We start from the raw sequence: 16212 nt of genomic DNA, 5'->3' as shown, positions 1-16212 counted from the left end.
ATACATATATACAGTTTTTCATAAAAAAATAATTGCTATTTTTTATTTATAATTTTTATTTACTCATTTTAATAAAAATAACATATAAGCATTGTTTTCAAAATTAAAATATTAATCAAAAGTATTATATAAATCTTTAATAAAATAGAAATTCTTAAATTACAGAAGTATAGTAATATATCAAATTTTGACTGTAAATGCCACGTACGCAGTTTTGCATTAAGATAAACTTCATATCGCTTAAATTAATAAACAAAATGTAGTTGGTTAAAAAAACAAAAACAATTCTTTAGTAAAAAATTAATATTTAATAAAATTAATACAACTTAAAATTTAATAGCTTTCAATCCATTATCCAGCCCTTCTTCTGATACATCTGTAATATTATAAATTTGTATATTTTCTTTTGTCGAACTTGAAGAAACTGATAAATTCACATTTCTTTTTGGTGGACGTTTTTTTAGATTCCTCTTTATACTCCCAATGTTTTCCATATTTGTGAGTGGTAGCCGATTTTCTGCTTGATAAAAAGAATTCCTCGAATAAATATTCTCTCGCCACTTAGAAAGAAAATGTTTTTTAGGGGCATTCTTCGTGCAACAATCTTCATGTAACAACTGCGAAATTTCATTATCATTTTGTGTTTCTTGGTCTTTTGTGTGTTTCTTCTTTTCACCGTGAATATCTTGTTTGTGACAGTTAAAGTCTCCTTTGGTATAAAATGTTATGTCTGAAAAAACAATTTTGTCAGTGTAATATAAGAATATGTTAAAAAAATTTATTAGAAATTATTTCACTGTATGTATGTATACGTGTGTATGTGTAATAATTAAAATATATATTTACTGCAACACGTTTTTCCAGGAATTATTAAGTCATGAAAACGTTTATAGTGACGTTCCGTATTATATCTTCTTCTTGATATTAATCCACATTTGTTGCATTTCTGCCATTTCTCCCCGTCGATAACAACTTCCTCGACATTCATATCTGAAAAAAATATGATTGTTATTTTACAAATAGATTCATTAGTCAAAGTCGGTAGACTACTGGATAATATGCAGTAAACTCGTTATATGATAGTATTTTTGGAACATAATTTTTTCTTTGAGTAATTATCAGTCATTAAATAATTAATCGACAAGTGATTAAAATAGTTAAATAATTAAAATAATTAAAATAGTTAAGATAATAATTAATTGATAAATTCATTAATTAATTCCTCTTTATTTTAATCAAACAATTAGATCAAATGTAAAGTCAGTGTGATTAAACTTTTAAATAAATTTTGCAGATCCTAAAGCCGTCTGTTTTACTGACTATTCTGTTAAATCAAATATTTTCGAATTTCAATTTACAGAATTGACAATCCATTTACACGTTTAAAGTAGGTACTCAAATAAAGAGAGAGATAATTAATTCAAGACCAAAAATGCAAAAAAAGTTTCAAAAGTTATATGTGCTTATAAAAATATTCGATTCATATACAAATAGTTATGTAGCTTATAGGTACAAATGAATGATATTCCTCTCTTTGAAATAGATTGAGGAATAAGAGTATATTCGTCAAATTACGATTGGAAGCCATAAAAAACAATTAATAATTAAACAAATTTTATTGGCAAATCCAGATACAGGATAATAATAAAGCAGTTTGAAAAAAATTGTTTTATTCTCAATATGAATTCAATTCACAGACTGATATTAATACGTATACTTTAATTTTGAAAAAAGGTTTCTAAATCTATTTAAAAAATACATATAAAAATTTATTAATGATGTACAAATTACTCTACATTAACGACCTCGATCAAGTTCGGCCAGTTTAGCATCCTCTTAAAAAGAACTCTTATTTGGAACTCGACTTATGGTTCATTGGGAAATTTATTCGTCTCAAAGAAGCAGTAAATAGTAGATAATGTCTTGATCATGAGATAATTAAATCATCATTGCAAGTAAATGAGAAGGAGAGAGAGAAAGAGAGATAGGGCAAAAGTAAAAAATGTGTGCTAATAAAAAAAATTTTGTTTTTTAAATATTGTATATTTTATTTTATCTTGATTTTTCCTTTTTAAAAACATGTGTGTGCGCGTATTAGAAAAGAAAAGGCGGTTATAGACTAGAGTTGGGATTATAGAATTCATAATACCTCGTATATCTTATGAATTCTGAGAATAACCGTTCAATTTACTTAACTTTACATACTATTTAGTGATTATAACATAGTCACTGTTTATTAATATTTATTGTGTTGTCATAAAAATTTCATTTCAGTATTGCAAGTAGCCAAAAATTTTATAGGTGTATATTCTTTATGTTATTTTATAAAATGTATCGAATATTAATTTTTTAACTTTAGTGTGAGGGGCTTGAAGGGGGAACTTGAAGGGCTTGGATTTCAAATAATGTAATTGAATTTAATGTTTGATGTAATGTGTACATCCGTTAGACGTGTAAATATTGTATTGCCTGCGTTTAGGGTTATGGACCACTTACGAGTCGCGAGTTTCGCAATTGTCGCAAATTCGGAAGCGTTTCTAAGTTCTTCAATAATATTGATAATTTATTTAATGAATATAAATTCCCTGCAGACAGAATCTTCAATGTAGATGAAACGGGTCTTTCTGTTCTGCAGAGTAAAATTCCACATGTTATAAATCGTAAAGGAAAGAAACAAGTGGAAATTGTAACATAACAATAATCGCCTGCATGAGTGCGGAATGTGTACATTTGTTCCGCCAATGATTATTTTTCCGAGGAAGAATATGAGCCACGAATTAATAAAAGGAGCACCTGTTATATTCAAACTAATTTGTTCACACAATTTTCACAAGTTTCAACATTTTATTGCAAAAGTCAATGCAAATGAATAGTCACCTATGTTTTTAATCTTAAATGGGTACTATAGTCACACGAAGAATATTGAAATTATCGAGTTAGCTAGAAAACATCATATTCATCTGGTTAGTCTCCCGCCTCACTGTATTCATAAAAAGCAACCACCAGATAAAACATTTATAGGTCTACTAAAAACAGATAGCAAAGAAATTCAAATATGGCTTCGTACAAATGATAGGAATTTAGGGTTATGATATTATCGAATTATTTGGACGAGCCTACTTAAAAATGCAATGCTTTGAAATAGTCATGAATGGCTTTAGAGTTACAGGAATTTATTCACCAAACAGAAACATTTTCAGTGATTATGACTTCATCGCTGCTGAGCACGAGAAAAATAAAAAAAATTCCACTTGTTCAACAATCTGTTCAAGACGAAAGACATAACAGAATGGATCAATTCTATAATCCTTCTAAAATAGAAGCAGGTTAGTTTACATTTTAAAACTTAGCTATATTTGTTTCATTAGACTTATTATACATAGTTTGATTTTCAAATTCTCACATTTTCCAATTATAACAATAAATACATGAACAATTTATTATTTAATTTTAGTTCCAAGACTGCCTATAGTTCCAGACATTGTGTCTCCATATATCGCTACTACCACCACAAAAAAAGAACATATCTCGTCGTGGACACCCCAAAAATTCTATATGTTTCTCTTCTTCGTCATACAAAGCAAGTATACAAAGCTGAAATCTTTTGCAATGCTCTTTTCAAAAGATATTAGAGGAAAAAAATGGATTCAATGTCTCATGTGCAAAATGTGGATTTATGAGGAGTGAGCAGGATCTGACAAAGCCCATTATATTTGTGATTTCTGCAAATAATTAAGATTACCTTTTCTAATGCTTATTAATACTCATTGTTTGTTATATTTTTATAACGCTTGTATAATGCGTACAGTCACAAGAACCAAAGATTTTATATAATTTTTAAATTTTTTATACATATTTTTAGCTTCTGAGTGATACTGAAATGCAAAATTGCGTCAAAGAAGGTTAATTTTTTTTTAAATAAAAATAATTTTGTGAATATCTATTGGTAATGTCCCATATCTCCCTACAGGTTCCACAATCGGAATCCTCTTGCCTTTTCAGCAAATCGTTAATTACGTTCATTATGTATATCCGAGAAACTTCTGCTTATAATGTGATTGATAGAACATCATGGGTAACACACTTTTATACCGACAAAAATTATGTCACATAAATATTTATTAAATTAGTTAAACAAAACAAAATGATGATACTGTATTTAAATTATGCATATTACTGATAGAACTTTAAAAAATAAATACAAATTGAAAATATATACATTATTTAGAAACAAATTCGATCTGATAAAATCTGTTAATATTAAGATTATTTCTACACAGCATTAAATACATTTGAGTATCCGCAGTTATTAGTAAGAGGATATGGATATCAAACCGTGACAACGCACACGGAGAGAATTTTCTCTTAAAATTTACTCTCAAAATCTGGTAATTGTAGGATAATGTGTTAACTCGAGGAATTTTATTATACTTTTTAATAAAATTTACTAAAAGTATAGTAAAGCTTACTACATCTTTAGTAAAATTTATTTAAAGTATAGTAAATTTTACTAAAGAGTATGGTCAAATTCCTTGAGGTCACACATTATCCCACAATTACCAGATTTTGAGAGTAAATTTTAAGAGAAAATTCTCTCCGTGCAGCACTTGGCAACGTTTACTACTTTACTCCTTCAAGGGAACTTTGTTCTTTGTCACACGCGTGAAAAGGCACTATCTATCTCTTTCCTTTTACTCGGCAACAGTATGTATACTGTATAGGAATAATGCGTAGTTCAGTAGTATATGGTCAAAGTGTGATATCTTCTCTTAACATTGTATTGTTTAGAATAATGTGTGTCAAATGCGTGTTTAAATAAGAAAATCTAGAAAAGAATCGGTCATGTAAAATACACAATTAATATAGAATAAACCTTTGGTATTTTTGTAATCTGGTTTTCACTGGTTTAAACAGGTTTTCACAGATTCTCGAATCGTACTTTTTAAATTTCTGTATACGATAAACAAAAATCTAATTGACCGATTAAATTGTTTCTATGCTTGTTTTGTAGGTAATTAGTTTCTCTTCTGAGCAAATTACAAAAAGGTTTTTAAAAAGGTTAAAATAAATTATTTTTTTTACATAAAGTTAAAATTTTTGTGAAAATTGTAATTTTTTTAAAGTGTAAAATTTTCATTTCTTTCTTTTCTTTAAATTTTTTAATTTAATTAGAAGACAGTTATATAAAAATTAAAGAATAAAATTCGTTTTTTATTTCAAATCAAAATTACAACTGCTAGAATATACGAAATGCCCCTGTTAACATAGCATCATTTTTTAAACAAAAAATCAGTATTTTTTTAATAAAAAATTATTTCACATAGTTAAAATAATCTTAAAAATTAAAAGTGATTGGTTTTATTTTGACAAAAACAAAATTTTATAAATAGCATAAATTTTTTAGTTTTAAACCAAGTTCTTTTCTTAATGCCTAAATCATTGTTCGAGTCATTCGAGATCTATTTGTTTATAAAATTTACAAAAGTTTTTAAGGATCTAAATACGACAAATAAATATATCCAAAAAGCTGAAGTGCATACCCCCACATCTTTCAGAAAGCTTTCTAGAAGATATTTAAAAAATATCTTCTACCAGATACTTTTCAAAAAGCTTTTTGAAAGATATTGTGCCGTACGGGATGTGCACGAAAAGAAATGTTTTCTTAAATAGTAAATAACAATCTTCTAATTAATTACAGATGAGAAATAGCACTAACGCATGGAAAATGTTACAAGCAGAAGAACAGCAAGAAAATAACATTGCGTAAAATCTCCAACTTCACCGTGAATTCAGAGAATAGTAACTAAATAAACTAATAAGTAAATAAGAATAAATACTTTCAAAAATTATTTTAATTTCTAATTATTTTTTGTTTTTATTAATTAATTATTTATTTATCAATATGTATTTATTAAATTATTTACAATATTTAATAATTTAATTACTTAATTCTCATAATTAACTTAGCAATGAAGGACAAAATTAACTACAGAGAATTTGTTTGTTGTTACTCCTTTTTCTTGTCTTTCAAAAAAAAAATTTTTAATAACAAAAGAAATAAAAAGTGATTAACACAAATCTTTTTATTATTTAGATTTAAAATAATAGCGCCGAATATTACGGGAAAAATTGCATGAGAAATATATGATACATATCGACATTAAAAAATTATCAAAATTTTAAAATTGTTTAAATAAATTTATAAAAACTGATTTTAAGTAAAAATTGATAGCTCCATTGCTATAAAAAAAATCATCAGAATTATTCTAATGTATGACACATGATAAAATAATTTTTTAAAAATTATTTAAACAAATTATTTACAAACAATTTATTTTGATATTATTTTTTATTAATAATCTTTTTTAAACCTATAACAAACTCTCCATAGTTAATTATCGCTGCTAAATTAACTATGAGAATTAAGTAATTGAATTAAACAAATATTTTAAATAATTAAATAAATACAAGCAGACAAATAAATAATTAAAAAATAAAAATAAAAAATAATCAAACATTAAAATAATTTATAATTGTATTTATTCTTATTTATTTACTTATTAGCTTATATTTAGTTATTTATTTCTCCATTTATTCATTAATATAAATTCATTTATTTATATATTCATTAATCTGAAAAATTAAAATAAAGTTTTAATTGGAAAAATGTATGATAAGCGCGTGAAGCCTCATGGCATGCTATGCTTCTCCATAGTTCGGCCGCACGTCGTCTGATTGACCAACTTTATTTATTAATAATTCAGTAAATAATAATTTGAAAAATTGCTAAAGTACTCTTAATTAAAAATTTCACTCTTTTTCACTCCGTAAAATATAAATTAATTATTCTGGAACTCCCTATATACGAATCGGTGAATGCTTAGCGTTATTTTTGTAAACGAAACTTTTTGTACAAGTTTAAAAATTAGCACTCATTGCACTGCAACAAGGTCTATAGATGGACGCCGGGGAGAACGCAAGTCTTCGCATGAGCGCCATTTTGGGACTACGAAGTGTATGTGTGAGTGTGTGTTGTACGAAAAAAGTGAGCGATAGCAGTTAGTAGTAGTAAAAATGGAAGGTGGGGAAGGTAGAATCGATGTATCGTATTGGCTCCGCCATGTTAGGGTCAAATGTGTCAATATGAGTGCGAAGACCTTTTTTCCCCCTCCCGTCGTTCATCTGCAGACCTTGCACTGCGATTTCGGGAATATTCCGCATATACTAGATAGATGATGCGATGTTGCCACATGTATAGACGGAGTACGATTCGTATGTAATGGAGTCTAGTGTGCGTGGACACGAAATCGTACGCATTTATAGACTAAGTTTCCTATCATAAAATATTCAAAACTTTCGTCAAAGCCACGCATACGAACAATCCTACTTTGGAAAACCGTAGGCGATGGAAAAATTAAGATGGACGAGCATGGAAAACGATTTTGTAACGTAGAGCGTGTAATGGCTGTAATGTCGTTTCTACTTTGACGAAAGTTAATGTAAGATTGCCGCGTACCCGCGTCATTTTTACTTAATTCTTATTCCAATTCTTAAGGTACATATGGGAAGAAGGGTGATAAGTTCAGAAATCAAATCCGGATCGCGATATATTACTGTTGCATAGAATTATTTATCACTCGATCGAACGAAATCTGCAACAGTCAACAGTTACTGTATAAAACTGTAGGTACTTACCTTACGTTGTGTAAGATTTGGAATGTATAGTCTCGTTGTCTGTATTCGAATGCACCTTTACGCTAATATACCTCGCTGCGCAGTTCTACGCATAAACGAATCGCGAATATAATGACCAGCGATGCTACCACTTCGACAGGAGTGCGGAGACTGACTGGTCGGAGTCACAAAAGTAGAAAGACAAAGAAAAAATTTTCCATCCTTTTCTCCCGCGACGTTGCGACTCGCGGCTCTGCAATAGGTGCGGTGGCCCTTTAATGTATCGGTCTCTTTGATACGCATCCTTCTGTCTCTCTCTCCCTCCCTCCCTCCCTCCTAATCCGTACATGAAAACAAGCAGGTCTACCGCCAGATCGTAGCTTTTCAACGTATTTTCGCAACGATTATTCTCACTCTTTTTATTTAACAGCTCTCAAGATGCCCATGGACGTAAGACGCTCAAGTTTAGGAACGACATTAGCAATAAATCACACACCTGCTTTGATGTATACAGGGTGTCCTAGATTAAATAATTTTTATTTTATAACGTGAAAGAGGATGAAATTTTTAACTAAAAATTTCTTTATCAATTTTGGCTCACAATTAGATTATTATTTACTAAATTATTAATAAATGAGAGTGATCAATCGGCGCGCGACCGGAGTATACTGAAGCGTGCCATGGGGCTCCATGGGCTCCACGCGCTTATTACACATTCCCTTACTTAAAACTTTATTTTAATATTTTGTATTAATAAATAATTAATTAAATAAATAATTAAATAAATAAATTTATATTAATAAATTGAGAAATAAGTAACTAAATGAACTAATAAGTAAATAAATAAAAATAAATACTATTAGAAATTATTTCAATTCCTTATTTTTTATTTTTAGTTATTTATTATTTATTTGTGTACTCGTATTTATTTAATTATTTAAAATATTTATTTAATTTAATTACTTTGTTCTCCTATTTGATTTACAGTTAGCAACAATGGACAAAATTAACTAGGAGGATTTATTATACATAGGTATACAAAAAAATTGTTGATCAAAAATATCAAAATAAATTATTTGTTAACAATTTGTTTAAACAATTTTTTTAATTTTTAGCATGTGTCAATCATTAGAATTATTCTGATAAATTTTTGTAGCAATAAAGCTATTTAATTTTTACTTATACGATACATGTCGACGTTAAAAAATTATTAAAATTTTAAACAAATTGTTTAAACAATTTAATTAAATTGATTTTAAGTAAAAATTTATAGCTCCATTGCTAAGAAAAAAATTTATCAAAATCATTTTAACAATTAACACATGTTAAAATATTTGTTCTTAAATTGTTTAAACAAATTGTTTACAAACAATTTATTTTAATATTTTTTTATCAGCAAGCTTTTTCATACCTATGTATAATTTATTTTAATATTTTTTTATCAGCAAGCTTTTTCATACCTATGTATAACAAACACTCCGTAGTTAATTTTGCTCATCGTTGCTAAGTCAACTGCGGGAATTAAGTAATTATATTTAAAAAATATTTTAAATAATTGAAGATAGATACAAATACATAAATAAATACAAATACACAAATAAATAATTAATAACTAAAAATAAAAAAATAAAAATAAATTAAAATAAATTCTAATTGTATTTATTTTTATTTATGTACTTATTAGTTTATTTAGTCATTAATTTCGCTATTTATTTATTAATTTAAATTTATTTATTTATTTAATCATTTATTAATATAAAAAATTAAAATAAAGTTTTAAGTAAGGGAATGTGTGATAAGCGCGTGGAGCACGTGGAGTCCCATGACACGTTACACTTCTGCATACTTCGGCTACACATAGTCTGATTAAATTTCATTTGTTAATAATTCACTAAACAATAATCTGAGCCTAAATTGGTAAAGAAATTTTTAGTTTAAAATTTCACCTTCTTTCACTCTGTAAAATAAAAATGATTCAATCTGAGATACCCTGTATATCCGATACGCTATTCTCAAAAATCGGTCGCAAAAAAGGAAGAGAGCGACATTATTTCTTGTTTTTTAATTGTAACTTACGGTTTTTTTTGATATAATTACTTGAAGATGGAGTATTATAGATGGATAATGCGACATCTCAAGTGCTCGCAAATTGTCCCTTATGGAAAAATACTTTTAAACTCGCGAAAAACTATTTAAAATTATTGAAAAACTATTCACCTTCAGTATCCAATATTGTTCACTATTAATTTCAATAATTTTTTCGCAAGTCCAATCATATTTTTTAATAAAAATCGACTTGCGTATAATACACGGCTGCTTTCGCACTGCGTTTCTTGATATTTGTCAAGCAAATTAAGTTGTAAGGAAAAGGTGATCGATATTCTTACTACTGTACATACATATACTATACAAAAGTTAATATCAATGGCTTAATTTACTTTTATCGATAAACAATATAAAATATATCATTGAAATTATGTTCCTAGTTTAACATAAATGATTGTCAATATATATATTTTACATACTAAAATATTACTCAATATATTTTATATATTAAAATATACTCTGCCATAAAAAAATGTGTGTGTGTATGTGTGTGTGTGTGTGTGTATGTGTGTGTGCGCGCGCGCGCGTGTGTGGGTGTTGTGTCTGTATGTATAATTAATTTTGTTTTATATTAAGTTTTGCAAAATTTTAAATATCTTTCAATTAAATTTGATAAAAAAAAATTGTCTGCAGCTGCTCTAATAGATGTCAAAAGCTACTGACGATAGATTGTTAATAAAAGTGAAATGGTTATTAGATATGTTAAATTTATATTGTAAATTTATTTATTTTAACACATAAAAAATCGGGGCAGATTTGCTAACTTTTTAGAATTTTAGTTATATAATAGTTTTAAACACTTTTTGTTGAAATTTATTATGTAATGATAGATAACCTTTCTCTACATTTTGACTATGCTATAAATCATACAATTTTGTTTATAATAATTATAATAAAATATTAACACGCAGCATGACCGCGTACCCACTATCGGGGTACATTAGCACCTCGGGGCAAGTTAGCATTGTAGAAAGTGCACATGTAATTGTGTACTATAAAGAGTGTTAAACTAAGAGATTGTACAATAAAATACCATATTTAAATGCGTGAAATTTTATTAAAATTTTGAAGCAAAGAAGAATCACATTTTATGTAACACATATTTGATATGTGTAGAACAAACTTAAAAATACAAAATAGTAATAAACAGTAAAGTAGTAATAAACAGATTAAATTTATAAATAGGCACAGAATATTAAGCACGGAGTTATACTCGATAATCGACAAAATCTTGAAAATAGAATCAAGAAAAATTGGGTTTAATTACTACCATTATCTTTTAAATCGGTTATGATGAGATGGTGGTTGGAAACAACCACCATCTCGTTATTTTATTCAAAATGTCTCAATGAAATTACAGAAGTTTGTTTTCTTCTTCCATTATTACAAATTAGAGTATACAGTGGAAGCCACGTCAGACTGTTCGGGGCCTTGAGTTTACTAACGCGGAGTGATCTCCTATTGCTTGGTTTTCGTTTTTGCAAGTAGAACAATGTCTCATCAGATCAAGTCAGTCTCGCACAAATTTTCATCTTTACAAACACGTCATAACTATGAAAACTGCTTACTACGCGACTGTCTTGCTATCTCCCACTCACGCTACTCACGTACATCGAGAGCATATGCAGGGGATAGTTTCTACTAACGCAGAGTTCACTAATGCGTGGTTCCACTGTAATTTTTTAAAATAAAATGTGTTTAAAAATTTGCAGACGTATATGCATAAAAATCGATATTTAGTTTTACACAAACATCGCAAGAACCGGTTTCGTCCCCTCTTGGTGACAAACGGGCGCCTGACTTCCCGATCATTGCCCTATGACGCGACAAATTTGACCAATGAGAGTCATTTTTCCGAGGACCCGAGCGGGGATAATTGCAATCCCCAAGGGACATCCAAGCGCTCGTTGCGTCATTCGGTCTTTCTGCGCAGATCAACGAGTTCAGGGGCTCGATTCTTGAATTCATTCGCAAGAGAAACGTATTCGCAAGTTCTGTTCTTACAGAAAAGTTGGAAATTTATTGACTATCGTATGACTTTTAACCAATAAACTTGCAATTTTTCTATTAGAGAGGATATTTGCGCATACGTTTCTCTTGCGAATAAATTCAAGAATCAAGCTCCAGGTCCCACACAAGATTTGCGAATACTGCCCGTGCGTATCCATACCTGCTGTCCTTTAGAGGGATATGAGAGCGACACGATTGTATATGTGGATCCGAGACTTGCGAAGAGTGCCACTATACTTGCTTACATACAATCAAGGCTACTTCCTGCACTGTTCGATCTGACATTGGCCTGAGTACCGTATTCTTGCCGCCTTTTAAGATAAAAATTCCAAAATTAAAAATGGTCGACCTTATATGGCGGATCGAATATTTTAAAGTTTTGACCTTTTTCGCTATCTATGCATGAACGATTCTATGCAACAAATTTCTTAAAGAACTTTGGAATTAAGAATTCTTGAGCTCGCTGAACTTGATGTCAGATGAATCTTCAACTTTCAAAATCTGATATCAAATTTATAATCAGTGATCTCAAAAACATTTAATTACAAAAAAAATTTTTAGGAATTTGTCACATAAAAAAGTTTATGCATAGAAGATGAAAATAGACGAAATTTTCAAACATACGTTTTGTCATATTGGGTCAGCCATTTAGAATTTTTGGAGATTTTGACTTGATAATTAATATTTAATGTCCCCAAAAACATTAAAGTATGCATTATCAGTTCAACTGTAGCACTGCAAAAATGATTTATTTGATGTTATGAAATATACGGATTTTTTCGTCACGAAGCACTTTTAGCCAATTTTATTTTGGCGGATTTTTTTATTACTCAAGGGATTAAAACTAACTTTATATAATGTAATGTTGACACATGTTTGTATATTTAAAAAAATAATGTTTTTTTATTGTTGTTAATGAGACAAAATAATATAATTATTGTAACATCCAATTATATCATAGATAAATTATATATAGATTATTATAAATAGATTATTGATTGAATAACAGAAAATATCAAATTGTGCTTTGATACTTAAGATTTTGACATAAGGCTTTATTTAAGAATTGAAGTCATAAATTGAGGCGAAATTCACGACGACGCAACTGACAAAATTTATTAAAAACTCCAGATTGTTACAACATTTCGGCCCTTGCTTTAGGCTCTTCTCAAGTAACAACTAGAAATCAAACCACTAGAAATTTATGATTTGTGTCAGCGGATCATGATTTAAACTTAAAGTGTTGTCACAGGAGAACAAAGAACAAATTAGTAACGCTCTGAGTAAAGTAAAAATTTTTTTTAATTGAAAATAACAAGGCACATGCGAAAAAACATTATATGTCTTTACTGAAAGACAGTGCTGAGTTTGACAGTTATCGCTTTTCAATTAAACTGAGTTTGACAGTTACTGTCTTTCAGTAAAGACATAGGGTAAAAGCCCCAATTACTGTGCCCATTTAGCACAATTGTTGAAATTTTTGTAAATAAAACGATTTCTCGTTTTTGATATTTATGTTTGCTTATGTCAAAATAAAACTTCGTTCTTTTATAGATTTAATAAACATTTTTTGAGGCTTAAATATTGAAACAAAAAAGATATGATTAAAAGAGAAAAAAATTTTTTTGCGCGTATTACTGGACACTTCGCTGTGATCAAATTCAGTTACTGTGCCCTAATTACTGTGCATAAGTCCTAAATACTGTGCTCTAACTACTGTGCATAAGTTTTAAATACTGTGCTCTAATTACTGTGTATGAAACCAATTACTGTTCTCTAAATACCAATTACTGTGCCCTAAATAAAATTTGCGAATTTTTTAATTGTATAAAAAGTAATTTTCTTAAACCAATGCTATTTTAATTTTAATTCTTATCAATTTTATAATAAATAGAATACTTACACAATCACTTTGTGCTCTTAACATTTATCACTTTACCTCTCCTACTATTTGGAGGTTAAAATTGTCATCTGTCGACTGGCGCGACGGGCACCTTAGAACATATACATAGAGTAAGTTAGGGTATGATGGCCATACGGAAAATATGGCCAATGGCTATAATTTCTCCAATAATTGCTAAATAATGTGTTCTCGTAATTATTTTTAAAGATAATCTATATTTACTCTAATTTATGTGCGTATACTATTCGAAATAATGATATTGTGAATGTCACATCACGTTTTTACTTTTGACTGCCTGCAAAGTTTTTCACGTGTTCTTTAGAAATTGCCACAATGTCGAATAAATTACAGTTGTGCTGTTGCAACAAACGATATCCACGTAATAAAAATATGTAAATTATAATGTGCAATTATATTTTTTATTTCCTTTTCTATTTTTTAAATAAATACTATAATTATCTTTCTCTCGCAGTTTGGGCAAGATAGCCTATGACATTTCGGGGTAAGTGTTTATGTATATATTTTATTAAAAAAGACGAGAATTAAGTAAATTTATGCACTTAATATTTTAATTTTACATATCATATATGTTTTTTTTTTTTTTTTTAGTAATGACAATGAATTAAATTGATCCTAACTTGTGTGAACATTTAATATGAAAAATGTTTAAAAATAAAATTTAATATGTGATAATATGTGACAATAAAACTAAATCTGTAAAATTATAAGTTTTTTTATTATTCTATAAATGTTAAGTACATAAAAAATGTATAGTCAACTGTTCTATAATACTATGGCCATCTTTTCCATAAAAGTTGTGAAAGATGGCCAATGTTCATATTTCAATATTTTGATAATAAAAAATTTTTATTAAATATTTTCTCTTTAATGTCAATAGTTTTAAATATATACTTAAAGCTTCAGTAAAGTAATATACCAAACGCTATTAAAAAATAATAAAAATAAAAGTATGTTTTTTGCATTTAAAAAAACTATGGCCATCTTACCCGAGTTTACCCTATATATGTCCATAAAAGTGTTCAGTAATAAGCGCAAAAAAATATTTTTTTCTTTTAATTATATCTATCTGTTTTGTTTTCAATATTTAAGCCTCAAAAAAATGTTTATTAAATCTATAATAAAACGAAATTTTATTTTGACATAAACAAACATAAATATCAAACACGAGAAATCGTTTTATTTACAAAAATTTAGACAATTGTGCTAAAGAGGCACAGTAATCGGGGCTTTTACCTTATGTCTGCAATAACTGTCAAACTTAGTTTGACAATTATTGCCTTTCAGTAAAGACATACAATGTTTTTTCCCATGTGCTTTCATTAAAAAAATTTTTTTACTTTACTCAGAGCGTTACTAATTTGTTCTTTGTTCTTCTGTGACAACACTTTAAGTTTAAATCGTGATCCGCTGACACGAATCACAAATTTCTAGTGGTTTGATTGTTACTTGAGAAGGGCCGAAGCGAGGGCCGAAGTGTTGTAACGATTTGGAGTTTTTAATAAATTTTGCCAGTTACGTCGTCGTTAATTTTGCCTCAATTATTGCAAATTATTACTGGCGATCTTTCAAAGATTTTGATTTTGTGAAGTCATACAGTTATATCTATCTATGTACTAGCAATATTCGCGAAAGTTATTCAATTTGCCTGTTGATCTGTTTTGTTATCTAAGCGGAATTCGAGTAGTACAGCATTTAGAAGATTATATAGTCCGCCTTTGGGTAATCCCATACATTTACGCCTTCGATCCCATAGGCTATGCTACGCCTTCGACCAATCCTATAGACTACGCCTTCGGCCAATAAAATATGTATGTCCTACAATACTATGGCTATCTTTTTTCTAAAAGTTGTGAAAGATGGCCAATGTTTATGGTTCAATATTTTGATAATATAAAATTTTTATTAAGTATTTTCTTTATAATAACAATAGCGACAATAATGACATTATATGCTTTAAGCTTCAGTAAAATAATATACTAAAAGCTTTTAATAAATAATAAAAATAAAAGTAAATTTTTTGCCTTAAAAAGCTGTGGCTATACCAAGTTTATCCTATGTTGTTGTAACACGCCGTAATAAGTAATTAGAATTAAAACATATTTACCGGAACACATTTTAGGAGATATGTCATGGGAAAAGCTATAGTGACGCATCATATTAAATTTTCTTCTTTATTTAAAACCACATACGTTGCATTTCTGCCATCTCTCACCGTCAATCATAACTTTCCTGACAGCCATATATGAAAAAATACGATTATTATTTTACTAATAAATTTATTTATAAAATCAGTAGACTGCTCGATATTGTCTGGTAAATCCGTATTGTGTGATAGTATTTTTTAAATGTATTTTTTTTTTTTGAGTAATTATTAGTCACTAAATAATTAATCGACAAGTAATTAAAATAGTTAAGAGTTAAGTGATTAAAATAATTATAATAGTTATAAGATAATGATTAACTGATAACTTCATTAGTAACTTTTTCTTTATTTTAAT

At 28.3% G+C, this 16212-nt stretch overlaps 1 protein-coding gene across 1 annotated transcript; it reads right to left on the bottom strand.

Moving 5' to 3' along the window:
• Positions 1-288: 288 nt before the first annotated feature.
• On the bottom strand, positions 289-1166 carry LOC118647932. The gene is made up of 2 exons (XM_036293925.1): positions 847-1166; positions 289-730 (listed from the first exon to the last, which is right to left on the bottom strand). The coding sequence occupies exons 1-2, from the start codon at positions 986-988 to the stop codon at positions 327-329; spliced, it is 546 nt and encodes a 181-aa protein (XP_036149818.1). The 5' UTR covers positions 989-1166; the 3' UTR covers positions 289-326.
• Positions 1167-16212: the final 15046 nt, after the last annotated feature.

Source organism: Monomorium pharaonis, chromosome 11 (assembly GCF_013373865.1).
Source record: "Monomorium pharaonis isolate MP-MQ-018 chromosome 11, ASM1337386v2, whole genome shotgun sequence".
Classification (NCBI taxonomy): Eukaryota; Metazoa; Arthropoda; class Insecta; order Hymenoptera; family Formicidae; genus Monomorium; species Monomorium pharaonis.
This window is presented reverse-complemented; position numbering and strand designations above follow the sequence as displayed.